Source organism: Sorex fumeus, unplaced genomic scaffold (assembly GCF_029834395.1).
Source record: "Sorex fumeus unplaced genomic scaffold, SorFum_2.1 ptg000042l, whole genome shotgun sequence".
In the NCBI taxonomy this organism is placed as follows: domain Eukaryota; kingdom Metazoa; phylum Chordata; class Mammalia; order Eulipotyphla; family Soricidae; genus Sorex; species Sorex fumeus.
The window spans coordinates 998,743-1,026,086 of NW_026606099.1; the positions used below are offsets into that span (position 1 = coordinate 998,743).

General features: G+C 49.4%; 2 protein-coding genes across 6 annotated transcripts in view; one reads left to right on the plus strand and one right to left on the minus strand.

Annotated features, from left to right (window-relative positions):
• Positions 1–950: 950 nt before the first annotated feature.
• NABP2 (nucleic acid binding protein 2) lies at positions 951–8,754 on the minus strand. 3 transcript variants are annotated; one of them, XM_056120149.1, is made up of 7 exons: positions 8,618–8,754; positions 7,232–7,333; positions 6,455–6,593; positions 6,064–6,135; positions 5,836–5,917; positions 5,688–5,751; positions 951–1,227 (listed from the first exon to the last, which is right to left on the minus strand). In XM_056120149.1, exons 2-7 carry the CDS (start codon positions 7,308–7,310, stop codon positions 1,028–1,030), a joined length of 636 nt encoding a protein of 211 aa, XP_055976124.1. In that variant the 5' UTR covers positions 7,311–7,333; positions 8,618–8,754; the 3' UTR covers positions 951–1,027. The 3 variants fall into 3 exon arrangements, with proteins under 3 accessions (XP_055976124.1, XP_055976123.1, XP_055976125.1); XM_056120148.1 differs by lacking the exon at positions 8,618–8,754 and adding an exon at positions 7,744–7,883; XM_056120150.1 differs by lacking the exon at positions 8,618–8,754 and adding an exon at positions 7,744–7,786 and having other exon boundaries at positions 7,232–7,403.
• Positions 8,755–9,693: 939 nt separating this feature from the next.
• RNF41 (ring finger protein 41) overlaps positions 9,694–27,344 on the plus strand; it is a 43,560-nt gene continuing 25,909 nt past the window's right edge. For 2 of the 3 annotated variants that reach the window (XR_008793286.1, XM_056120066.1), the window contains exons 1-2: positions 9,694–9,829; positions 17,413–17,597. The gene's annotated coding sequence lies outside the window, so the exon portion shown is untranslated. The remainder of the gene's footprint in view (positions 9,830–17,412; positions 17,598–27,344) is intronic. The other variant, XM_056120067.1, reaches the window with a different exon arrangement.

The window sequence follows — 27,344 nt, forward strand, 5'->3', positions numbered from 1 at the left end:
ATTGGACCCAGGTGGTCCCAGAGCTGGAGAGGGGGCAGAAGCAGCCCCCGGAAGTGGCTGACCCAGATGTCTGCATAAGATCCTGGGCTTAGCAGTCCCCTACCCCGAGGAGTGAGCCAGGGCCTGGGAAGGCGGGGGAAGGAGCGGGCCTAGGGAGATGCAGCAGGGTCCTGGCTTGCCTAGGGAAGGCCAGGTGAAGGTCAGGAGAGCCGACTCTGCGGGGGCTGAGTGGTCCTAGGGCTCGAAGGCGGTGGCAGCTTGTGTTACCTGACAGCAGAAGGCAGTGAGACCCAGAGGAAGGGGGAACACAGCTTTCTTGGTTCCAGCTGTGGAAGGTGGGGGGCAGGCAGGCAGTCGGGCAAGGGTCACCTGCAGGGAGGGGGAGAGGAGGGACACTACCTTAAAGGGGCAGGCCGGCTTGGCCGAGGCCTCTTCACCTGTTACTTCTGTCTCCTCCACCTCCTTAGGGACGTCCCACCTTTCCAAATGCTTCTTTGCTTCCTCAGTAAAAGCAAAGTACCAAGCGGGTTAAAGAGCAGTCTTGAGGGGCTGGAAAGATAGCACAGCCGGTAGGGCGTTTGCTTGCACGCGGCCGACTCGGGTTCGATTCCCAGCATCCCATATGGTCCCCAGAGCACCACTAGCAGTAGTTCCTGAGTGCAGAGCCAGGAGTAACCCCTGTGCATCACTGGGTGTGACCCCCCCCAAAAAAAAACCCACAAAAGAGCAGTCTTGAGTCCGGAGTGGTGAACGTTTATTTGAAGGAGGCATTCAACTAGACTTCCACATCACACATACAACTGACTGTAATTCATTTCTAATGCGAGCACAGCACGGCAGGAAGAGGGCACTGAATCCCAGAAGATGGGCCACTTCACTGGGCCAATGTGGAGGGAGCACGGCCCCTGGCCCCTAGGTCTGCAGGGAAGTTGAGAGAGTCCCTGCCCCTCCTGCACAGCTGTCAGGAGGGCTGTCAGGAAGGCTGTCAGGTTCGGGCCCACGGCAGGAAGCGAGGAAGGCTGTCTTGCTATCTCTTGCTGCTCCTCCGTGTTTCTTTGCCGTTACTGACAGGGTTGCTGGAGGGCCCAGGAGGGCCGGCAGGTGTGTGGTTGGGCTGGCTTCGGGTGATTCGGGTGCTGGGAGGGTGGGGGGGTGCATGAGGCGGGTGCGGACCACCTCCAGAGCCTGCTGGGGCACTCAGTCCATTCCCATTCTGGTTTTCAGAGGCTAGTTGAAAAGAGAAAGAAACATAGGAAATTAGAGAACCAAGACAGGAAAGGGTCCATCCTGATGCCTTCCTCCCTGCGGGGGCGGGAGGGGCGAGGGGGAGGAGGAGGAGGTGGAGGAAAAGAAGGAGGAAGAGGAGGAAGAGGAAGAGAAAGAAGAAAAGGAAGAAGGAGGAGGAGAAGGAGAGAGAGAGAAGAGAGTACGATCACCATCTTCTGAGCCTTGGAGAAGACTCAATTACTCTGGAAACTGCTGCATGAGGGCTGGAGAGATAGTACAGTAGGTAGAGTGTTTGCCATTGCATGCAGCTGACCCAGGTTTGATCCCTGGTATTCCATGTGGTTCCCTCAGACCGCCTGGAATGACCCCTGAGTGCAGAACTAGGATAAAGTTCTGAGTACCACCAGTTGTGGACCCAAGACAAAACAAAAGTTTGCAATCATGGGGCTGGAGAGACAGTACAGTGGGTTGGGTGCTTGCTTGCCTTGCATGCAGCTGACCCAGGTTCAATCCCTGGCATGCCATATGGTCATCTGAGGCTATTGGGAGTAATTCCTGAGCACAACTGGGTATGGACCCCAAATCAAATCGGTTCAGCCAGAGAGAGAATGCAGCACGTAGGGCGCATGCCTTGCACATGGCTGATCAGTTTGACCCTCTACATCCATATGGTCCCCTGAGCCTGCCAGGAGTGATCCCAGAGTGTAGAGCCAGGAGTAACTCCTAACTGCATGTGGCCCCTAACAAAAATAAAAAAGGTTTAGAGTCAGGTGTAGGAGATGGCTTCCAAGTCCCTGGAACTTTACGCCACTGCCACTGTGCTCACCGCCATGCATTATAATCATCTGTCTCCTCTACCACAACCTCCTCAAGGCGGGTGCCATCTATACTTTATTCCCTGGCACACAGTAGGCACTCAATAAATGTTTGTTACATAGAAGTAGAGACCTGCCTTTTGTATATACATATACCTTGATAGCCTTAAATCGAGCTGAAGTTGTTTGTGGTTCTCGTATCCCTATGTAACCCTGTTGGTCCACCAACTAACAAAAAAGAGCAAAAACAAGCAAACAAAAAACCCCAAAGAGCAATGTCCTTTCCTCAATTCACAGAAAATGTTAGGTGAGTGCACAGACAGTAAAAAAAAAAAATCACTATTGGGGCCAGAGAGATAGTACAGAGGGTAGGGCATTTGCCTTGCACACAGCTGACCTGAGTTCAACCCCCAGCACTCCGTACGGTCACCTGAACACTGTCAGCAAGATTCCATCCCCCCAAAAATCAGTATAAAGTTTTATGCTGTATGTTTTTGTTAAACCATTTGCATCTAAAGGCAGATGACAAAGTGATAAACATACAGCAAATTACTATTAGGGACAAAAAGGCTGAAATATTCTTTACCACATATATGTATTTTCAGTAATTTATATGGACATCATGCAAACTTGGTAGTTCTAATTCAACAGAATCTTTTTTTTATTTTTGCTTTTTGGGTCACACCCGGCGATGCTCAGAGGTTACTCCTGGCTTTGCACTCAGGAATCACTCTTGGCAGTGCTCGAGGGACCATATGGGATGCTGGGAATCGAACCTGGGTTGGCCACGTGCAAGGCAAATGCCCTACCCGCTGTGCTATTGCTCCAGCCCCACAACAGAATTTTTTGTGTTGGGGCCATCCATTTTTTTTTTCTTCTGCAAAAGTCATTTATTCAGAGAAATCTAAAATCTGGACAAAGAATATTGAACTTTTTACAAAAAGCCTACAGGGGATTTTGTTTCTTCCTAACAGATTATCCACCCCCCCAAAAAAAAAGAAAGAAAAAAGAAAAACACCCTCAAACTTTTAGGAAACCATTATTTTTCCAGTTTGTCTGCAGTGGCAATGGTTTAAAATATTCCTGTTCTGTTGAGGTATAAGCTGCAAACTCTGGTAAAGTTAGGAAAAAATCCATCCCCCAAATACAAAATAGCCAAAAATTAAAAAAAAAAAAGAAACAAACAAAAAAACAACAAAATAAACCAACCTAAGCTATATAGCTTTCTCAGTAACATAAAGAGTAACTACAAAAAAAAAAAATTTATTTAGCCAAAGTGTTCATTTATTTAAAAAAATATATATATATATATCCCCTCTTTGTAATTCTCGACTGGTGGGTTGAAAATTCAATTCTGATATGGATCGACAGAACCCAGATCGGCTCTAGACAAGCTCCTGGTGCGGGGAAGTGGGTCGACCAGTTGTCTGGAGTGGCTGGCCGTGCTGATCAACAGTGCAGTGCTAAGAGAAGCCCTTGTGCTTTCCGAGACGGACTGAGCCGCAGGCACTTGAACCAGGCTCAAGGGGACCATACGGGTTTGGCCACGTGCAAGGCAAGTGCCCTACCTGTCGTACAATTGCTCTGGCCCCAAAATATTTTTCTATTAGCTACCAAGCCAAGGAGACATGGGAATAAGTGGTAGCATTATTTTCAATGAAAACACGGACACTATGGTAAAGGACGAAGCACAGCAACAGAGCACAAGCTTCACGTGTGAGGAGGCCTTGGCTTCAGGCCCTGGAGTTGCCCAAATGCTACAGAAACCATGGATGCGAACTTTTTTCAGTGGGCAGACCATACCCAGTGGTGCTCAGGGCTTACTCCTGGCTCTGAGCTCAGGGATTAGTCCTGGCTGGGCTCAGGGGACCATATGTGGTACTAGGATTGAACCCAGATTGGCAGTGTACAAAGCAGGTAACCTGCTGTACTATCTCTCCAGTCCTGGATGTAAACTTGTTTTTTTTTGCAGCTGGGAACAAACCTAGGATCTCATACATGTGATGCTCTACCACTGCGCCACATGCCAGACCCTAGACGCTCACTTCTTTGTTTTGGGGCCACACATGGCGGTAGTCCTGGTAGGGCTTAGAGGATCATATTTGGTGACAGGGATCGAACCTGGGTCAGCTGCGTGCAAGGGAATAACCCTACCTGAAATACTATCTCTCTGGTTCCCTAGTTGCTCATTATTTCATTATTATTGAGAAAAAAAAATACCACATCTCCTTCAGTACATCTAAACCAGAAGGGTGGATGTACCTACCCTAAACTAGGCAGCTGGCAGCCAAGCAGTATGCAGAAACAAAAGGTATGCACAGAAGCAAGCGAGCGCCAATGCCCAGGGAGGGAAGGGACTGCAGGAAGATGACCCAGAAGAGCAGAGCAGTAAAAATCCAGGTTCCAGTGAAGCAGGAAACAAAGGAGGTAGTGTTGGTAAGAGTCAACGATCTGCAACAAGGCCAAGTTCCCCAAGAGGCCAAAGAAGCAGGGACGTGAAATTCATTTGAGGGAAGGATTATAATCCTGAGGATTGATTGAGGCCTAGAAGCAAGTTTCTATTTTATGAAGAGTGGTGACTCCCTTCGGGCTGAAGCAATAGTACAGGGGGTAGGGCGTTTGCCTTGAATGCAACCCACCTGGTTTCAAGTTCCGGCATCCCATATGGTCACCAGGGCACCGCCAGGAGTGATACCTGAGTGCTGAGCCAGGAGTAACCCCTGAGCACCGCCAGGTGTGGTCCAAACCTCCCCCCCCCCCAAAAAAAAACACCCATATGTGCTCGGTCTGTGATAAAAGCAGTTTACCAAATCTTTATTACAGGGGACTTGCTGAAGAACTAGATGGTGGGCTAGAGAGATAGTATAGTGTGTAGAATAGTATACGGGCAAACACCCGACCCCCTGAACTATTGCTTGGGCTTCTAAGGGGGTCACGACTCTTAGGCCTCAACCCTCAGGATTATAATTCTTCCCTCAAATGAATTTCATGTCCCTTCTTCTTTGGTCTCTTGGGAAACTTGCCATACTTGTAGCAAATTTGGATTTGATCCCCAGCATCCATAAGGTCCCCAAAGTACCTTCAGGAATGATATTTTTCGTTTGTTTTTGTTTTTTGGGCAACACCAGTGATGCTCAGAGGTTATTCCTGGCTCTGAGCTCAGGAATCAGGGACCATATGGGATGCTAGGGATGGAACCTGGGTTGGCTGCATGCAAGGCAAACATCCTACCTACTATATTATCTCTCTGATCCCTCATGAATCTTGAGCCAGGGCCAGAAGTGAGACCTGACCATTCCCAGTATGGCCCAAAATAAGCCCCCCAAAAAACCTAGGTAGGAGATATATTGAGAGTTTTGCAAAAGGAACAAGGGAAATGCAGCTTCCCCCCCCCCCCCCCCGCCCCCTTGGGTCACACCTGGTGATGCATAGGGCTTACTTCTAGCTCGTGCACTCAGGAATTACTCCTGGTGGTGCTCGGGGGACCATATGGAATGCTGGGAATTGAACCTGGGTTGGCTTCCTGCAAGGCAAATGCCCTACCTGCTGTGCTATTGTTCCAGCCGGAGAAATGCAGCTTTCCAGGTTGGGGAGTGTGAGGGAGCCAGGAGGAGATGAAAGGGAAAGGAAGGGAAATGGGTTTACCTGTAGGAGCCGTGGGGGCTCCGGTGGTAGGTGGGGAGGCTGTAGGGCTGTTATCGTTCTGCACCTGAAGGCACAAATCACACATTCATCCCTTGTTCCCCCTCCTGATTCCTGGCCTCCCTGTTCCCCACATGGCCCTAGGCATTACCGTCTTGCTGGGAGCCTGCTGGGTGCTGTACTCTGGGTTTGGCTCACTGAAGTTCGGAACCTCAGAATAAACCATACAGAATCTGCAAGGGAAGTGATTTGGGAAGCCTCAGAAACGTCCCAAGAAGGAATTGGACACCACAGCCTCGGGCTGCCTCCTTGCAGACTGACATTCCCCCGCCCTGCCCTGGGCCACCAGCTGTTTCCACATCCTAATCCCCTCACTTACTCTCCAATCTTCTGAAGATCACCCCCACGACCAGTGTACAATGTCAGACAACCTTTGAACACTGAAGCGTACCTACAGGGACACAAGAACAGGATTCGTAAAAGTTACAGGGACTGGGGCTGGAGCGCTAGCACAGCGGGTAAGGCGTTTGCCCTGCATGCAGCCAACCCAGATTCGATCCCCAGCATCCCATATTGTCCCCCGAGCCCCGCCAGAGTAGTTCCTGAGTGCATGAGCCAGGAGTAACCCCTGTGCACCACAGGGTATGACCCAAAAAGCCAAAAAAAAAAAAAGTTATAGGGGTGTCACCCAAAAAGTCAAAAAAAAAGTTACAGGAACTGTTAATCCCATCCTGCCCTTGGATAACCCGAGGGTCCCCTGAGGGGCTCACCCTTTGGTGAGTCGGATAATGTCCCCTGGCTGGATCAGGTTGCCCACGTCGTCCCAGACAGAGATATTGATGCTGCCAGTTTTGTCTGCCACTTTGCAGGTGCGAACCTCGTGGCCGTCTTTCGTCTTGGTCACTCGGCCTGGAAAGAATAGATAAATGGGAGAGGTGGTGGTCAGAGGAACAAGACCTGGATCGGTGGGGGAGGGAAAGGCATGCGGACAGGCCAAAACAAGTTCCCCTCCTCTGGTGGGTAGACAGGTGCTGGGGTGGGGGGGTGATGGAGGGAGGGGCCAGCCAGCACCATGGAGAGGGACCCGAATGAGAAAACTCCTGTGGTCCTGGAGACTTAAGCTGGTCAGGCAATCAATCTACTCCAAATTCAACTGCAGGGCCAGAGAGACAGTAAAGCAAGTAGGGCATTTTGGTCAACCAGGTTCAATCCCTGGCACTGCATTATGGCTCCCTGAGCCCCCAACCAGGAGTGATCCTTGAGCACAGAGCCAGCAGTAAGCACTGAGCACCACGGGTGTGGCCCAAAGAAACAAAAACCAAACCCCCAAACTCAACTGCAGTTAATTCTCCACCAGAGAGGGGACTAGGAGAGAGACTGGTTAGGAGCGGCGTCTTTTGGAGCATCGTGCCATTCTGGGAGTAAGTTAAGAACCCGGTAGGAATTTCCCCCTCCCACTCCCACCCTGGAGATTTCCCACCCGCGCGGGAGGGGAGGGTGAGCGAGGAGATGCCCCTCCCCCGCCCCCAGCGCCCCAGCATAGCCACCTGTCTCCAGTACAATGAAGATGAGGTTCAGGTTTTTGAGCCCGGGCTTGATATCCTTCACAAAGGTCTCCGTCGTCATGCTGCCCGAGCCTCGGAACCCCACTAGAGGGGGGAAATGGGGAGTGAAGGCTCAACCCATGAGCCTTAACCCTCATGCTCCACTTCCCAAGGCCTCCCGACGAACAAAACTAGGCTGGGATCAGGCAGCCGCAAACCCTCTAACTCTTCCAAGTTAGGAACGTAGGAACGAACTTCCCCGGGGGCCTCCGATTCACGATCGGAATTGGAGTGGGAAGAGGGGGTCGCTGGCGCTGCTGCCGCGGAGCCGTAGGGCCCCCTCCCAAGATGCTTTTCTCGAAAAGTCTGGGTGCCGATGGAGACGGAGCTACGGAACCTGGTGCAGAGCCGGGGAATGGAATCTCACTCGCCGCACCTTCCCGAACCCAAATCGGGAGAACCCGGGACGCGGTACCCCCCACCCCCACTCCCAGCCCACCACCCACCCTGCTAACCGGCTCGCCCGTGCACGCTGCTGAGCCGCCCGCAGGGGGAGCCACAGGCTCCGCTGCCGCCGGATGCCGCCCAATGGAACGCGGGAGTACAGACATTCCCGGAAGTTTCCCCCTGGCTCCCCGCTCTGCGCCCCGCCGGCCAATCAGCACCGCCCGCCTCTCCCGTCCAACCAATCGGCACCTGAGATCAACCTCCGCGCAGGGGGCGGACTTCAGATATTAAAGGAGCCGGCGACACGATTCACAAAGGAGAAAGATGGATCACCCGATGGATCGCCAGGGGGCGCCTCGGATTCCCATTTTCCTTTGCTATATTATGAGAAAGCACTTAGGGTTCTGTCTCGCCAAGAAGAGACAGCGAAAAAGGACCGAGGTTTTGGAATTCGACGAACAAAAGTCTTCAAAACTCCCGATTCAACACTTCATCTTTCATCGACAAATCTTAAATATCTAATTGCATTTTGTAGATGAGAAAACGTTAAGTTTTATATAAAATAATGCCCATAGGGCTGGAGCAACAGCACAGCGGTTAGGGCGTTTGCCTTGCACGTGCCAACCCTGGTTCGATTCCCAGCATCCCATATGGTCCCCTGAGCACCGCCAGGGGTAATTCCTGATTGCAGAGCTAGGAGTAATCCCTGTGCATCGCCAGGTGTGACCCAAAAAAGCAAAAATAAATAAATAAAATAATTCCCAGAAGAGCGGGCAGCTTCCTCCCACTCCTGCTCTAACCCTCATTTTTATTCCTGGTTTGGGATCCTATTCTGTAATGCACCATTCCATTCGGTCAGTGTCCTGGAAAAAAAGGGCATTCACGGCCAGCATCTCTGAAAAGGGGGCATTCACGCCAGAGACAGACAATAGGGCTACTCACCCTCTTTGGAAGCAAAGCAACCAGGGTGCAGAGAGCAACATTCACGATAGTCCAAGTTCCAAGTGCACTGATCTCTCTAGATCTGAGGCTCCCAGGGAGCATGAAAGTGGCCAGACCTTAAGGACTTGTTATAGTCAACAAAAAGGTAACTAGGTCTGTAATGTTCTGTATAAACCAAGTACATAGAAATAAACTAAAGTGCTCAGCAGATATCCATAACTAATACCTATTTAATATCAGGTTAACCTAAGAGGGCATGTAATTTTAATTCCTAGACTTAATTAATTCCTTACCTTTTCCTAGAGCGCTTTAGACTCCACCTTGACTTTCCTCGCAGCCCAGGTTCTCTCCCGCCCACACCCCCAACCACCGTGTTGTTTCCTAAGGAAATCAAACCACAGTCTAGGAAGAGGGACATTTTGTCTCCCTTCTCTCCCCGTAGGTGTTTCAGGGAAACTCTGCGAGTGTTTGGGGAATCCATCGTGCATGTGGCAATACTGCGGCTAGAAAAAAGGAGGGCAACCCGGAGGGTACCCTAAATCAAAGCTTTGCGGTCAGACACTCCCCTAATCCCCACCCGGTTGTCGCCTTGTTGACTACAGATTCCACTCCCATGACTATGAGTCATAGGGTCGGGAGGCTCCAGGATGCTAACCACGACTCTGGAAACCCAAGAGAGGCCTTGCGGATGCAGGTCACCAAGCAGGCCAGCCTCCTCGCGACGGTCCCGCGCCCAGCTGCTCCGGCCTTAGCGCACGGGCTACGTTCACCCTTTCAAAGCGAAGAATGACCTTTGGGGGAGCTGGCGGAGGCCGGGGCTCAGCCCTGACATCCACGCGGGGAAGAACATAGAGTTTTCCCTCCCAAATGGCTATACGGCCCACGCTAGGGACCATAAGGACTTCCGGCCTAAAGCGGAGGCCAGGCTAGCCCTTTCCTCTCCTCGTTGACCGCGCCAGGCGGCTGGTCTGGGACGGAGTAAAGCCGAGGGGCGGGGTTTGGTGACGCGCTTCCGCCGGGTTGCGTAGCAGCGGTGGGCGGGGCCGGGGATCTGTCTCGGGCCGCGACTAGTGGTCGGGACGCTCTTCCCTCCTTCCCCTTCCCCTTCCCCTCCCAGGACGGCTGGGACCCGGCTCCGGGGCTCTCCGGTGGCCGCTGCAGCCCCAGCTCCACCGGGCCGGGGTTCGGAGAGTCCAGACCGCTTCCAGGGCGGTGCGTACTGCGCCTGCGTGGGCTCCCACCGCAAGGCGGGTGTGGGAGGGGAGTGGGGGGGGCGCTGTCCCAGGGGGATTGGGGCGGGGGTGTCGCCATTCAGGAGGTCAGGGGAGGGGTGGGGTGTGAAGATGGAAAACGAAGGAAGGGCGCCACAGTAGGGGCGGCCCTGAGGTGAGGAGGGGTCGCTGGCGGGGGGGGATGGCGCGGGGAGGGTTCTCGGGGCGGAGGAAGCGTGGAGAAGGGCGGGAGGGGCCCGGCCTGGCCGGGGGGCTGGGGGGAGGGCACCGTGGCGGCGGGGGGCTGGGGGGGACACAACGTGGTGTTTAAATGGCCAGTGATGGACGGTCCGGCGAGGGGAGGGAGGAAACCCGGGGACCAGCCTGGGCAGGGGCGGCGGAGCCCGAACCCCCGCCCTCGGCGCGCCGTGGCTTGGCCGCTCTCCCGTGCCTTGTCTTTGGCAGCCTCGGCGCCCTCCTCCATTCCTTCCCCGCTCTCCCTCCCACCCTTCCGCGAAGGAATCTCAGCATTCCTCGCATCCCTGCCCTGCCTTTCCAGCCTGGCGCTCGGCGCTGGCTCCGCGCACCGGAAAGCCCCCCCCGCGCCCCCCGATGCCGGCGCTGGGGAGGGGAGGGGAGGGATCGCCGCGCAGGGCCGAGGGGGTTTGGCCCGAGGGGCGGACGACGGACATCTTTTACGGTCAGAAACCGACTTCCACGTCCCAGCAAACGTGGCTGCTCCACGAGCCCCGTGGCCCCAAACCGTTCCAGGACTGGGCTGTGAGAGTGCAGCATCGAAATCCCTTCCCTTTACAGGTGGTTTGAAGAAGCTGAAGATAGATAGGGGCCAGAAGCTGATCGAGTCGTTAACTGATTTTTTTTTTTTTTGCTTTTTGTTGTTTTTTCCCCCGCCCCCCTCAAAGAGGAATGGGGGGAGGGGGATTAGAGCTAGGGAATTTGAGTGATGCAATAATGGTGCTACATTCTGTGCCCAGCCGACCTTGTGGCCGGGCGGGGTTCCCAGTAATTGAAAAGAAGAAACAAGCTTTTTACAAGCATTTCCTATTCAGCCCTCAGAACTCTAAACTTAGTGTTTTTGTTGCTACAAAAAAAAAAGGGACGGATGAGAGGGCAAAGAAGAGAGTACAGAGGGTAGGGTTCTTGCCTTGCGTGCTGCCAACCCAGATTCATTCCCATCACTGAGCTCCACCAGAAGTGATCCCCGAGCGCAGAGCCAGGTGTAGCCCAGAGCATCATCTGGTGTATTTCAGAAACCCACAAACAACCCCCTCCCCCCCCCAAATTTTACCAGAAAATAGGAGGGGCGTTTGGGGGAGGCTTATGTTTTACTCCTGGCTCTGCTGGGAGATTACTCCTGACAGAGCCCAGGGGACCAGATGGTGGGTCCCTCTAGGGATTGAACCTGGGTCCACTGCTGTGTGCAAGGCAGTGCCTTACCTGCAGAACTATCAAAGCCTAAAAAGATTTTTTTTTTTTTTGGCGTCACACTTTGGGATGCACAGGGGTTTCTCCTGGCTCTGCACTCAGGAATTACCTCTGGTGGTGGTTAGGGGACCATATGGGATGCTGGGAATCGAACCCGGGTCGGCTACGTGCAAGGTAAACACCCTACCTGAAAGAATTTTACAAGCACTTCCTATCTAACCCTTAGTACTTAAAGTTACTATTCAGTTACTACCAAAAAGCCCCCCAAAACATAAAACTCCAAAGAAACTGTTAAAGATAGGAGTATTAAGAGTGCTTTATTCTTTATGCTTTTACTTTTTTTTTTTCCGGGTCACAACCCGCAATGCACAGGGTTACTCCTGGCTCTTCACTCAGGAATTACTCCTGGTGGTGCTTGGGGGACCATATGGGATGCTGGGAATCGAACCTGGGTCGGCCACATGTAAGGCAAACGCCCTACCCACTGTGCTATCGCTCCAGCCCTTTTTTTGTTTGCTTTTGGGACCATATCTGGCAATGCCCAGGGCTTACTCTTGGCCCTGCACTCAGGAATTACTTCTGGGATGCTGGGGATTGAACTGTTCACTGTATTATCCATACTATCCAGACCCGCCCCCCCCACCGTGCGCGCGCGCACGCACACACACACACACACACTTTTTTTTTAATTAAATTTTTTTTGTTTCATGGCCCCGGTTTTTTTCTTTTTTAAAATCTCATTTAATTTTCAGGGCAACATAAAAAGTAGATAAGTATTTCCCTACTTGGCAAGTGAAGAAATTGAGAACTATACAAGGTTATGTGGCTTGTATAAAGTTATATAGTGGCCAGAGCTGGGAGCAAAACAGCAGAACCAGTCTTCAGACTTCTGGGTCTCTTCTTAGTTGCCAAGTCCTGTTCTGTTCAAGGGATCCTTGTTTTCTCCCCTGTAGCCCCAAACTCTGCTTTCTGAGTCTGAAACTTGAGGCTATAAGATAGCACAGCTAATAGCACTGGCATTCCCCCCCCCCCTTTTGTGTTTGGGCCACACACCCAGCTGTGCTCTGGGATCACTCCTGGTGGGGTTTGGGGACCATACGAAATGAAATGCTGAGGATGGATCCAAGGATTGAACTCAGATTCGCGGTGCTCGAGGCAGATGCCCTACCCACTGCACTATGCTTCATTCCACCTGATGCATTTTACCTTCGAGGTGCAGGCACCGGTTTTGGAGGTTTTGGGAGAAAGGACATAACTGCTCTCCTTGCCCTATATAGGAAACTTTGTTTGTTTTTCCCCTCTCATTCTTTTTTGTTTGTTTTTTTGGGCCACACCCAACTGTGCTTAGAGTTATTCCTGGCGTTTGGAGGACCACTTGGAATGACAGAATCGAACCCAAGTCAGCCGTATGCCTACCCCCACTGTACTATTTTTGTCTGGTTTGGTTCTGTTTTTGGGACATACCAGCTTGCTCTGGACTTACTCCTATTTGTGCTCAGGGATCTCTCCTGGCAGAGCACGGGATCTTTCGAGGTGCTTGGGGCTCAAACCCCGGTAGGTCACGTGCAAGGCAAATACTTTTCCTGTTGTGCCCTTTCTCTAGCTTTCAACTCACTATATGGAGCTGGGGATTGAACTTGGTTTTGCATGCAGAACATTCACTCCAGCCCTTTGACCTTTTCCCCCTCTGAGCTCGCGTCTCTGATTATTTACTTTAATTGGTCACATCTGGGGCTTAACTCCTGGCTCTGTGCTCAAGAGATCATTCCTGGGAGTGAGGGGCAGGTTGACTATATGCCATCCCTAGGTATCAAACCCCATGTACAGGCTAAGGTAAGTGCCTTACCTACTATTGCTGTGTTTTATATATTTAAATCATCATTCTGTTTCTTTCTCGAAGCTACTGATACAGACATTTGATGGTCAGGAAAAGTATGAAAAACTGCTATTCCTTATAGTGTGAGAGTTTTGTTTTGTTTTTGTCTGGGTTATACCCAGGGCTGCTCAGGGTTTACTCCTGGTTCTGTACTCAGGAATTATTCCTGGCAGTGCTGGGAACCGTATGGGATGCCAGGATCGAACCCAGGTTGGCTGCATGCAAGGCAAGCACCTGTTGCCTCCCTGTTGTACTCTCTCCAGCCCTAGTGTTGGGAGATTCTTGTTTGTTTTTGAGCCACACCTGACGGTACTCTGGGCTTACTACTGGCTCTTTACTGGTGGTGCTTGATATACCTTACTGGGTGCCAGTACAAACCCAGGTGGGCCACATACAAGGCAAACACCCTACTCACTATACTAGATATTCCCTTTTCTTTCCTTTCGGCTCTGAACCCAGGGATCACTTTTGGGAGGCTTGGGGGACTATATAGGGTTCTGGGGTTTGAAGTTGGTTTGGCCAAATGCAAGGCAAGCACCCTACCTACTGTATTATAACCCTGGCCCCCCCCCTTTTTTTTTTTTTTTCTGCTTTTTTAGTCACACCTGGCGATGCACAGGAGTTACTCCTGGCGGTGCTCAGGGGACCATATGGGATGCTGGGAATCGAACCCGGGTCGGCCGCGTGCAAGGCAAACGCTACCTGCTGTGCTATCTCTCCAGCCCCCCCTCAATGTTTTTTTTTTTTTTTTAAATTTAATTTGGAATATATCCTCACTGCTTTTTTTTGTTTGTTTGTTTGGTTGGTTGGTTTTGGACCATATCCTGTAGTGCTCTAGTCTAGCTCCTCCCGATAGTGCTCAGAGAACCTTATGTGGTGCTGGAGATCCAGCCTGGGTTAGTCATGTGCAAAGCCCTGATTTTTATTTTTTTCTTTTGGCTTTTTTTAAGGGGGGGTCACACCTGGCAACGCTCAAGGGTTATTTATTCCTGGCTCTGTTCTCAAGAATTACTCCTAGCGGTACTCGGGGGGCCATATGGGATGCCAGAGATTGAACTCTGGTTGGCCATGTGACCGGGTGCAAGGCTAACTCCCTCCCCTCCATTCTGTCACTTTGCGCTCCCCTCTCCCTTCTTTCCCCCTCAGGCTGACTCTGCACTCAGGCATCACTCTTGGTGAGACTTGGGAGATCGTATGTGGTGCTAAAGATTAAATATTGGTTGGCCTCATGCAAGGCAAGCACCATTGTTTTTATTCTGTTTTTGTTGGTGGTGTTGAAGCAAGAAAGTTTTTATTGAAACTAATTTAGAAAGCTGCGATGGGTGAGAAAGGGTAAAGTACATGTTCGAGGGAGAACACAGGCCTCTCCTGAGTAGAAATCGCAAACAAAGAAACAGAGAAAAGCACGTTCAAGGGAGAATACGGGCTAGAAGACCAAGCCAGCACCACACTCACTGTTCCGTTGCTCCAGCCCCATCCACCTGCTACTTCTGGACTCCCCATTACCTCTCTTAGAACAATTTTTAGCTCACTAGCTTTTTATTATTTTTTTGTTTTACTTTTGGGCCAGACACAGTAACAAGTCTCACGATGGAGATGGAGGTGTTACTGGGCCCGCTCGAGCAAATCAGTGAACAACGGGAGGACTGTGACCGTGACTTTTGGGCCAGACCTGCTGGTGTTGCTCAAGGGACTGACCATCAGGATCAAACTTGGTGCCCTACGTGCAAAATACACACTCAGCTTGCTGAGCTCTCTCTCTGGCACCTCTCTTTTGGGGGCCACACTGTGTTTGCTTGGGGAACCCTGTGGTGCCAGTGCGCCAGTATTTGAACTGTTGTTACTGCCTCAGCTGTGTGCAGAACAAGTGCCCTAGCTCCTGTACTACCTCCTATGCCCTCCACTGTGTGTGTGTGTGTGTGTGTGTGTGTGTGTGTGCGTGTGCGTGTGCTTTTTAAAATTTTGTCTGGCCCCTATTTGAAAAATTTTATTGCGGTACTGTAATTAAAAAAATTATTCATATTTGAGTTTTAGGCATATAGTGTTTAAATACCAATGCTACCACCAGTCTCCCATTATTGCATTTTATTTATTTTTTGTTTTTGAGCCACACCCAGGATGCTCAGGATTATCCCTAGCTCTGTACTCTCCAGGTGGTGATCTCTCCAGGTGGTGCTGGGGAACCGTCTGGGGTATTGGGAATTGAACCTCGGTCAGCCATGTGCAAGGCAAATGTCCTATTTGCTGTATGCTGTATAATCCAGACCCTCCTGTTTATTTATTTATTTTGCTTTTTGAGTCACACCTGGCAATGCACAGGGTTCTGCACTCAGAATTACTCTCAGGGGACTATATGGGATGCTGGGATGCTGGGAATCGAACCCGGGTTTGTCACTTGCAAAGCAAGCGCCCTACCCACTGTGCTATCTAACCCCCTCCTGTTTATTTTTAAAGCTAGGACTCATAGGATTATAGACTTGTATATGTGGCTACATTTTCAATTTTTTTTAATGAAAAATTTTTTTTTTCTTTTTTTTAACTTCTTTTAAAAACATTTTTGGCTCAGGGATCCTGAGTTCTTTATGGGGTACCAGGCATTGCAGTAAGGTCAGCCTCGTGCAAGACAAGTGCCTACCCACTGTTGTATTGCTCTGCACCCCCCACCCTTTAAACATTTTTTTTGCTTTTTGGGCCATAACTGGTGATGCTCGGGGGTTCCTCTTGGCTTTGCACACAGGAATTACTTCTGACGGTACTTGGCGCGGACTATATGGGATGCTGGAGAACCAGTGCTGTTCCACCACGTGCAAGGCAAACGCCCTACCGTCGATACCATTACTCTGGCCCTACCCCCCCTTTTAAATGAGGTTTTAAATTTAATGTTATTTTTGTTGTTTTGGGGCCACACCTAGCAGTGCTCAGGGACCATTGCTGGCTCTGTGCTTGTGAGTGGCTCTTAGTGGTTCCTGGAGCAATCATATGTGATGCTGGAGATTGAAACCTGGCCTCCCATGTGCAAGTCATGTGCTCAGTCCATTGAGTCTCCTGTCCTACACCTGTATTCTTGAGTATCTTCTGATGAAGTAGGGTTTACAGGGACTGGATGATAGTACATCCAGTGGTTAGGGCATTTGCCTTACACTCGGATGACCCAGGTTCTATCCCCATATGAGCATTTCCAGGAGTGACCCCTGGAGTGCAGAGCCCCAAAATAGAACAAACAAATCAAAAGATAGTATTTACAAGTTGGGCATAATGCCACTTTTTTTGTTTATCTTGGTGTGCTGTGCATCAAACCCAGGGCCTCACACATGCAAGGCAAGTGCATTGTTGCCGAGCCACATCCCAGGCCCCAGAATTTTTTTTTTCTTTCTTTTTGGGTCACACCCGGTAATGCACAGGGGTTACTCCTGGCTCTGCACTCAGGAATTAGTCCTGGCGGAGCTCATGGGACCATATGGGATGCTGGGAATCGAACCCGGGTTGGCTGCGTGCAAGGCAAACGCCCCACCCGCTGTACTATCGTTCCACCCCTGTGAAAGTACTTTGGAAGGAGCAAAGAATCATATAGTACATGTTAAGCATAGATCTGTGAATTTTATAGACAGTCATTGACAATACTTGTGTGCACTAATAAAATGATCATTTTGTCTTGAATCGTGTGTGTATTTGTGAGGTAGTTATTTGAAACTCAGTATTAAAGACACGAGAGGAGAGAGTGAGAGAAAATAGGTGTACAAGAGAGAACACGGGTTTCTGCAGAGCGGAAAAAGCCTCTATCTTTGACCTTTTATATTTTGCTTTTGGGGTCACGCCTGGCGATGCACAGGGGTTCCTCCTGGCTCTGGACTCAGGAATCAACCCTGGTGGTGCTCAGGGAACCATATGGGATTTAAGTCTCCTGGATTGGGATTCCTTAGGTTATGTCACTTTTATTTTTTGGTTTTTCGGCCACACCAAGTGATGCTCAGGAGTTAGTCCTGGCGGTACTTGGGGGGATCATACGGGATGCTGGGAATTGAACTTGGGTCAGCTGTGTGCAAGGTAAATCCCTACCAGGTGTACTATCTCTCCTGCCCCCATGACCTCACTACTAGGGGGAAGTCCTGTACGCCTAACCCTGAAAGCTCTGGTCCCTAGTGAAGTTGTGTCATCTTCCCCACAAACAGTCATGTCCAAGTCTGGCCAGTCTTGCTTTCAAATGGAAGTAGTTCCCCTGACTCACTTCTTTTTTTTTTTTTCTTCCTTGTTCCTGTTAATAGAGTGCTCCTGATTGTGACATCACATTTGTCCCCTTGGCGATGGAGCTGGTCACTAGGAAGGAAGGCTCAGTTGGAGAATAGTCAACGAGATGGGTCACTGGAAGCGTCTCTTGTGTGGCACTGAGTGGAGGCCTCAGGGGGTTGGAGCCTTGTGATCAGGGAACCTGCCCCCCAACACTTGGAAGGTAAAGAGCCCTGATTTAGAATCCCATTAGATGCTTTATCTCTTTGCTAATCTGAGTTCCTTTTGCTTTTGACAATCTGGTTCTTAAAACCTCCTTTCTGCGTAAAGCTTTGCATGACTAACGCACAAATACACATCTCCGCAGTCAGGGTTCACACCTGAGTAGGCTTGGGGGACTAATGGGGTTTCAGGGATCTAACCTCGGTTACCTCGTGTAAGGTCAGCTCCCTATTGACTGTACTGTCTCTCTCTGGTCTTACTGTCCGCATTTTGAAACATGCAGTAAAAATTCCGGCCTGAGCAGACTTAACCATTGCCTTTGGAATAGTGGAGTAGCACTTATGGCTTCTGGATATTGACATCCTTCAAGTACTTGGCGATATGGAGTTTGTATCTCCTTGCTGGCATGGGCAATGTCATGAGTCTTTTTTTTTTTTAATTGGGGGAGTTTGGGGCCATACCTGGCAGTGATGAGGGGCTATTTCTGATTCTGTGCTGAAGAGCTCCCTGGAGGTGCATGGGGGACCATATGTGATACCTAGGATCGAACTGAGGTCAGGGACATGCAGGCCAAACTTCTTAACCCCTGTACTATTTTTCTGGCCCGCACAAATTGCTTGTTTTTGAGCCACATCCAGCAATGCTTAGGGTTTACTCCTGGCTTTGTACTCACTAATCACTCCCGGTGAGCTTGGGGGACCATACAAGATGCCAGGATTGAACTAGGTTCAGCCACATGGCAGACAAGCACCGCTTCTTGCTGTACTATCTCTCTGTATCTGGGTTTTTTTTTTTTTGAGTGTTTAAAAATGAACGAGAAGGGGCTTGAACGATCAATGGATTGAGCATATACTTTGCCTGAAGAATACTTAAGTTTTAGCACAGAGCATGAAGAAGCCCCAAAACTTGGCTTGGTTGGTCCCAAAACTGGGAAAAGAAAAAGAACATGAAGATTTTAACGGCTTTTTATTTTTTGCACGATTTTGTAGTTTTCTGGATCAGGTGAATTTTGAACTATTTTGAGATCACCTAAGGCTGCTTATGAGAAGAACTTGACTTTCATCAGCTGGAGAAAGAGATAAGATGGTTTAGTTTTGAGGTACCTAAGACATCCTGAACTAGAGGTTGAAGTTCCTGGGCGCCCCTATCCCTGAAGCTCAAACTGGTGGTTTGCAGGCATGGCAATTGGACAGCCCTTGGCCCGCCACACACCTATTTCATTCAGGGCCTAGAGAAGAGAGTATTGGTACAGGGAAACTGGCAAGTCCAGCTGACTTTACCCTCATGTTTTGCCAAGAATTGTCAACAGTGTGCCCAGCTACCCTAAAATATAAACTAAGGGTAGAAGTGTCTCTAATGTTTTTCTAAAGGGAGGTTGTGTAGACAGTGTGTACAGTTTCCAATTTGAGTTTAGGATTTTTTTTTTTTTTGCCATATGCAGTGGTGCTCAGGGCTTCCTCCTGGAATCTGCACTCAGGAATCATTCCTGGTGGCTGGAGCAATAGCACAGCGGGTAGGGTGTTTGCCTTGCATGTGGCCGACCCACGTTCAGATTCCCAGCATCATGGACCCCTGCTGAGCACTGCCAGGGGTAATTCCTGAGTGCAGAGCCAGGAGTAACCCCTGTGCATCACCAGGAGTGACCCAACAAGAAAAAAAAAACAAGAATCATTCCTGGCTCAGGGGCCCATATGGGATGCTGAACCCTAGTCAAACAGGTAAGTGCACTACCCTACGAGCTCCAGGTTTAGAATGTTTAGGTCAGGAGTTAACAGAATCCTAAATGCCTAAAGGAGACACCCCTGCCACTCATGCTGCTTGAGTTCAGCGTTTCAATTTGATTTGGTTTTAATTTTTTAAAAACTGACTCAGGGATCACTTACCGTGATACTATAGGGGCGATATGCTCTCTGTATCAAGGACTGAAGGCCAGATCAGCCTACTATAACTTCCCTGTGTTTTTTTTTTTTTTTTTTTGAGGCTTCTGCCTCCAGGTCAGGGAGCGGCTGAGCCCTATGAGACATGCCCCTTGGAATGATAACCTGTCCCTCTGACAGCGTGCAGCACTTGGAGACGAGATAGGGAGGAATAACTCCAGGGCGCAGCCTAGCAGCATGACTGGCTGCCCAGGCCAGAGCTGGCTTCCAAAAGTTATTTACAACCAACAGTTGTTTCTCATGCTTGACAAATAGAGACCTGCTTCCTGCCTCTGAACTGCATCCACAATCCTAAGGATAACTGACTTGTTTTCATTATTTATTTATTTTTTAATTTTTTAACTAACTTTTTTTTTTCTTTTTTGGGTCACAGCCAGCGGTGCACAGTGTTACTCCTGGCTCTGCACTCAGGAATTACTCCTGGCGGTGCTCAGGGGACCATATGGGATGCTGAGAATCGAACCCGGGTCAGCCGCATGCAAGGCAAATGCCCTATCCACTGTGCTATTGCTCCAGCCCCCTTAACTGACTTGTTTTTAAAGTGATTTTTTTTTTCTTTTTTGGGTCACACCTGGAGATGCACAGGGGTTACTCCTGCTTTGCAGTCAGGAATTACTCCTGGTGATGCTCGGGAGACCATACGGGATGCTGGGAATCGCAATTTTCTTTTTTGTTTAAGAAGTTAGTAGACTTGGGGCTGGAACGATAATACAGTGGATAGGGCGTTTACCTTGTACGCGGCTGACCCGGGTTCGATTCCCAGCATCCCATATGGTCCTCTGAGCACCGCCAGGAATAATTCCTGAGTGCAGAGTCAGGAGTAACATCTGTGCATTGCCGGCTGTGACCCAAAAAGCAAAAAAAAAAAAAAACTCAACAGACTTAAGGGGGTAAGGGGGGGCACTGAAGGAGGATGCAGCCCTACGAACAGTTACAGGGGAAATCTAAAAACCCTAAGCTGGAATATGGGCAACTCGAGAATGGTGCACCAGGATAACTGATTTATTTTTTAATTAAATTTTGGGGACCTTGGTGATAATGCTGCAGGTACAGCACTTGCCTTGCACGCAGCTCACCTGGGTTCAATTCCTGGCACTATATAATCCCCACTACCAGGAGTGACCTCCGATTGCAGAACCAAGGAGGAAGCTCTGAACCTTCAGGGTGTGCCCTTACCCTCCCCCCCCCCCCCCCCAAAAAAAAAAGAAGAAGGTTTGTAGTTCCTGGCACCGTGGTGCCGAAACAGCACCACATCCTCGGATACTCACACTGAACCGCTCACCCTGGTTAGCAAGAATCACTAGGAACAACTGGTCCCAGGTGCCCTGAACTCTTCTTGGGAGGCTACGCCCTCTGCTCAAAAAAAGAATCTTTGAGACTTATAGTACCTAGATTGAAAGTATAATCTCAGTTAAAATATCTACAAAGCCAAAGAACTGTACGGGGATTAAAGTGCTTGCCTTGCACACATCTGACTCAGGTTCTATCTCCAGCATTGCATGGTCCCCTGAGAACCAGTGGGAGTCACCCCTAAGAGCCAAACTGGGGGTAGCACACTCCCCACCCCCCAAAAAAAGTCTACATATACTTTTCTTTTTACTGGGGGTGTGGTGGGACATACCTGGCAGTGCTCAGGGCTTAGTCCTGGCTTTGCTCAGGTCACTCCTGGCAGGGCTTCGGGGACCATAAGGTATTGGGGATCAAGCACAATTGTTTAAGGTAAGCACCCTACCCACAGTACTGTCATTTCAGCCCCTCCTCTAGGTACTGTTTAGCAACTTGCCTTTCTCAGTTTGAGAGGGTATTGTGCACAGTGATCAAAAGGTTCGGCTCTGGAGCCAGTCCGCTTGGGTTTGAATCTGGCTTCACCACTTCTTAGCGCTTTGATTTTGGGCAAACTTTTTCCCGCTGGAGCGATAGCACAGCGGGTAGGGCGTTCGCCTTACAAGCGGCCAACATGGCCGACCCGAGTTCGATTCCTCCGCCCCTCTCGGAGAGCCCGGCAAGCTACCGAGAGTATTCGATATGCCAGACACAGTAACAACAAAGTCTCCAATGGAGACGTTACTGGGCCCGCTTGAGCAAATCGACGATCAACGGGAGGGCCTTTATTTATTTTTATTTTATTAATCATCTGTAGACTGGATAATAATTATGCTGACTTCATAGAGTTGTAAGAATTAGATTATTAAGCCCGGGTGATGTTTCAAAGGGTTAGAGCACATGCTTTGCGTGCCACAGTCCTGGGTTCAGTCTCTGAGCACTGCTAGGAATGGCCTCCAGAACTGCTGGCTGGACCCTCCTAAGGGAATAAAAATATTTAATATACTAGAAATGCTTAGCATAGTACCTGGAAAATAGTAATGCTCAGTAAACGGTGACGTAATTATTAACGTATAATTAAAATACCATTATAGGAAAAGTAGGGAAAACCTAAGAAGAAAAACTGATGGGGCTGAAGAGATAGTATTAGCAGATAAGGCGCTTGTCCTGCGTGTTGCTAGATATCCAGTGTAGGATAACACCGTTTTGTCCTTCCTCAGATAGCTTAGGTTTATTGGGTCACACCCATCTAAGGACACTGAACTTGTATTGTAAGCAATGTCCTTTCTGTGTGGACACAGGAAGACAGTTAATATTATGCTTTGTAACTTGGGAGTTGATTGACTCCGAATAATATTTACTCTTGGGCATCTGCTTTCTTGACTCAGTTGCCCTTAGTTCCTAGCACCCCAAAAGCAGGGTCCCGATGAGGGACTGAATGGACCCAGGGCAAGCTGTGAGCTACCCTGGCATCGAAATGGGCCAGGCCAAAGAGCCACGATACTCACCTATAAGTTGAGGGCATGATCATGGACAAATGCTGTCATGATCCAAAAGTAAGTAACGACGAGACTAGGACCCTGCTGGAGCTAGGAAGATTAACCGGCCTGAGGATGCGGAATGTAGAGTGAGATGTTCTCAGGAAGAACCAAACTAAGTTTATATCTCTTACTGTGCTCATACAGAATGACATTGCTAGAAATATTAGAAGTAGATTTATTACAACTATTTAAGTAGATTACTAACTGAGGGAAGAACACACCCTTGTTGGGATCCCACCCTTGAGTGGATCTCCTAGTAATCTGGAGTAATCTCTTTAGATGAGATTTTATCCTTGAGTTAATCTCCTGTCCAAAACTCAGAGACTATAAAACCCAGCTCCCAGAAGCACGTGGCCGCGTTCATGGCCGTGCGACATCTTATTATCTCATTCCTACTTTGGACAAACTGGCAGGCTACCAAATGTAACCTGCCCACATGGCAGAGTCTGGCAAACTCCTCATGGCGTACCCAATATGCCAAATACCAGTAACAATGATGGGTCTCATTCTCCTAACTCTGAAAGAGCCTTAAATATGGCACTTTTTAAAAAAAAATCTCAGGGCTAGGACGAAGGAGACATTACTGGGGCCTGCTCAAGGCAGTCGACGAATAACAGGCTGGTCGTGATCATGAATCTCCTGGAGGAGTGGTCTTAGCTCTCTTTGTTGATTTGTCAATATTCAACCCACCTTTATGTCACCGGCTTATGTGACTGCTATATAAACTAAGACTGTAAGCTCGGGGATAGAGAGTCAGAGCGAGAGGGGCTCAAACTTGAGAGAAAGAACAGCCGTCCCAATCCAGACCACACACAGGGCTCAAGAGCACCGAACGCAGGCAGTGAGAAAGAGCCATCCAGTGAGCCCGTGAACACACAACCTTCAGCGAGATAAGATTTAACATCCAGCACCACATATGGTCCCCTGAGCCCTCAAGGAGTAAGCCCTGAGCTCTGTTGGGTGAGACCCAAAAACTTACATTATAAAAAAAGGGGGGAGGGGCTGGAGCAATAGCACAGCGGGTAGGGCGTTTGCCTTGCACGCAGCTGACCTAGGTTCGATTCCCAGCATCCCATATGGTCCTCTGAGCACCATTCCTGAGTGCATGAACCAGGACTACTCCTGTGCATCGCTGGGTGTGACCCAAAAAGCAAAAAAAAGGGGGGGAAGAAAAACTGAGATTAAAACTACTAAAAGGGAATGCTTCGGGTGCAGTGTTTTTCTACCCCAAAGCACAGCCCTGCAGTGCCAGCCCTTTAGCCAACCTTGTATCACAGAGATGCCCCTGGGCTCCTCAGCCCCTAATGAAAAAAGAGACAGGTTTTTGGGGGGGCGGGGAAGGGGAGGGTGTTGGGTCACACCTGGCGGTTCTTATAGCTTACTCTTGGCTCTATAGGCTCAGGGATGACTCCTGATGGTGCTTGGGAGGGGGGCCATCTGCGATGCTGGGAATTAAACCCCTGTCAGCCCAGCCATGTGCAAAGCAGGGGCTTACCGTCTGTACTGTATCTCCGACCTCTTATATGAACATGTATTTATATTCATTTTGTATATAAATGCTTCTTAACGAAATGGAATATCGGTATATATAATGATGTATATCTAAGTAAAAGTTATTGCATAAGGAATACTGTAGCACCGTAGCACTGTCCTCCTGTTCATTGATTTGTTCGAGTGGGCCCAGCAATGTCTCCATCGTGAGACTTGTTACTGTGTTTGACGTGTTGAATACGTCACGGTAGCTTGCCGGGCTCTCCGAGAAGGGCGGAGGAATCGAACCTGGCCGTTTACTTTCTTGGTAAACTTGGGCCCAAGTTGTTGGAGTCTGGCCAAAGGCACAGCAGCAATTGGTATCTAGAAGTCTGAAGGCACCATCAGGTGCTGATGCACTCACCTCACAGGTACAGATTGACATGTTGGCAGCACCATGCCCCATTTCATCCTCTTTTTTTCTTTTATTTTGGTCATCAGAGAAACCCTGTTTTGCCCCTTAATCTCTTCAGAGTGTGGCTTTCTTTGGACAGAGTTATGCACATGATTTCAAAAAAGGCCTGTTTCAAGCTAGGGTTAGTCTCAGCTCACCACTGGATTGCAGCAGCCAGTAGATAACTGGATAGTGCAGTGGCAGTTGACAGGGAAGAAACAACTTATTTAGAAACATGTGGAGGGGAGGATTGAGCAATTGTACAGTGGTCGGGCATTTGCTTGTACGCAGTGGACCAGTGTTACTTCTGACTTTGCACTCAGGAATGACTCCTTGTGGCGTATATGGGACGCCAAGGATCGAACCTGAGCCTCTGTGCAGAGCACGGTCTCTCTTTGAGCTTTTCCTGGTCCTACATCTCATGGTTATGCTATTATGGTACCCCATTTTCATATAGGAATTTTGGATATTGAAGCTGTTTCTCACTTTTATTGCCATTTTTAACGATCTTGGGATGATTGTAACCCGGGGCATTCCCAAACAGAAACCAAAACGATACGGGGCTGGGGATGTATCTCAAAGGACTATGTGAGTATGCTTTGCAGGTAGGAGGCTTGTGCTATATCTCAGCACCACCTTGTTCCCTGAGCACTGCTGGGATCAATCCCTAAGCACTGTGTCAGGGAGTAGCATCTGAACACCTCTGGGTGTAACCTCCAAACCAAAAATACAAAGTAAAACCCCAAAATAAATCACTAAACCAAAAAAAGACCAACCTGATATATTGTGGCATTTTTTTTGTTTGTTTTTGAGAAGGGTTGTGGCCCCAATCAGTGGTTCTCTGGGGACCACATGTGCTTAAATTCTTTGAACCATCTCCAGGTACATTTTTTCCCCCCAATTTGGGGGCCCTACCTGGTGTTGCTCAGGAATCTCTCTTGACAGGCTTGGGGGGATCATACGGGGTGCTGGGAGTTGACATGAGTTGACCGTGTGCAAACGTTGGCCTACTGTACTATCTGGCCTCTCCATATGTTGTTTTTATGATCTTTGTGAAATTGTGTCCTTAGACTAAGTTCAATAAGTAGAATCACTAGTTAAGATTATGTATGTTGTGCTGAAAGTAGACTATAGACCAAACTTGATTGCCACATTGCCTCTTTTGCAAACCACAACACCCAATGGGGAGAGAGAACAAAAGGGAATGCCCTGCCACAGAGGTAGGGTGGGATGGGGGGAGTGGGGGGTGGGAAGGATGCTGGGATCCGTGGTGGTGAGAAATGGGTAAAAAATATTAAAAAAAATAAAAATAAAAAAGATGTATGTTGGGGCTGGAGTGATGGTACAGCAGGTAGGGCACTACCTGGGTTCGATCCCGGCATTTTGTATGGTCCCCTGTGCACCATCAAGAGTAACCCTTGAGCATTGCTGGGTATGGCCCAAAACCCGAAAACACAAAAGTATATTTATTTTGTGTGTGTATGTGGGGGGGCGCCACACCTATCAGTGTTCATTTTGGTCACATCCAGTGGTGTTCTGTCTTTCTGCTCAGGATTCAGGAGTCTGTCTATCAGACCATGGTCAGCTGTATACTATGCAAAGCCAATGCCTTAACCCTTGTGCTCTCTCTTGCTCCTTGACTCTTTTTGTTGTTTTAATTCTTTGGATCAACTTATAAGGACATATTTTCTTTCTTTCTTTTTTTTTTTAATTGAATCACCATGAGATACGTTTACAAAGCTTTCATGTTTGAGAGTCAATCATACAATGATCGAACACCCATCGTTCCACCAGTGCACATTTTCCACCACCAATGTCCCCAGTGTATCCCCACCCCCCACCGCCATCCCAGCCCTCCCCCTGCCGCTATGGCAGACAATTTCCCCCATACTCTCTAATTTCGGTCATTGTGGTTTGCTTGAATTTGCCCACCACCATTAAGGCCTGCCTGCCAGGGTCAGATGCTAGATTATTTTTTATTGCTTATTAAGAATATCCTGAGAGGTTGCAAACGTGGCTGCATGCTTCTGGAATTCTAAAATTGTGAATGGCTGGAGTCCAGAGACATCTCTGTAGGGAGTTAATCCATTTTGAGATCCATTTGGGAGTCTCTGGATCAAGGCTGCTGATGCACTGAGATGGTTCCCGGAGGCAGATCATGGATGTGACAGCCAGGACACCAATCTGGCAGGAGACGGGAAGGGACGGCTTGTTTCTGCCTCCACCATGTGGCCTGGAGTCTTAGTCCTGGAACCCGTATACCTGGGTTTTGCTTCTGGAAGCTCGTGGCCACTGGGGTTTCATCTGGAGTAGGCGGAGAGGGCATATCGGCTCCATCTGAGGTGCCCTGGTGGAATTGGCTCAGAATGGGGTCTGGAGAGATCTCCAGTGAGCTGCTATCTTCTGAGATTCACTGCTAAGTCTCTGGATTGAGGCTGTTGATTGCTGAGACGGCGCCCGGAGGCAGATCATGGGCGTTGATAGTCTGGACCCCAAGTGGGCAAAGGATATATTTTTAAATCTTGTTGTAGATATAATATACATGTATATCATATAAGTTAATGTGCTATATATAACATACATAGTATTTGAAACTTTTTTCTTTTTGGGTCACACCCAGCATTGCGAGGGCTGGAGCGATAGCACAGCGGTAGGGCGTTTGCCTTGCACGCAGCCAACATGGCCGACCCGAGTTCGATTCCTCCGCCCCTCTCGGAGAGCCCGGCAAGCTACCGAGAGTATCTCGCCCGCACGGCAGAGCCTGGCAAGCTCCCCATGACGTATTCGATATGCCAGACACAGTAACAACAAAGTCTCCAATGGAGACGTTACTGGGCCCGCTCGAGCAAATCGACGATCAACGGGAGGGCCTTTACCTTTACCCAGCATTGCACTGGGGTTACTCCTGGCTCATGCACTCAGGAATTACTCCTGGCGGTGCTCAGGGGACCATATGGGATGCTGGGAATCGAACCCAGGTCGGCTGCGTGCAAGGCAAATGCTCTACCTGCTGTGCTATCGCT

Coding starts and splice junctions, on each gene's coding strand:
- NABP2 (XM_056120149.1), bottom strand. CDS start 7,310: ATGACGACGGAGACCTTTGTGAAGGATATCAAGCCCGGGCTCAAAAAC. Junction 6,136..6,454: donor ATTATCCGACTCACCAAAGG/GTGAGCCCCTCA, acceptor GTGTCCCTGTAG/GTACGCTTCAGTGTTCAAAG. Junction 5,918..6,063: donor GATCTTCAGAAGATTGGAGA/GTAAGTGAGGGG, acceptor CTTCCCTTGCAG/ATTCTGTATGGTTTATTCTG.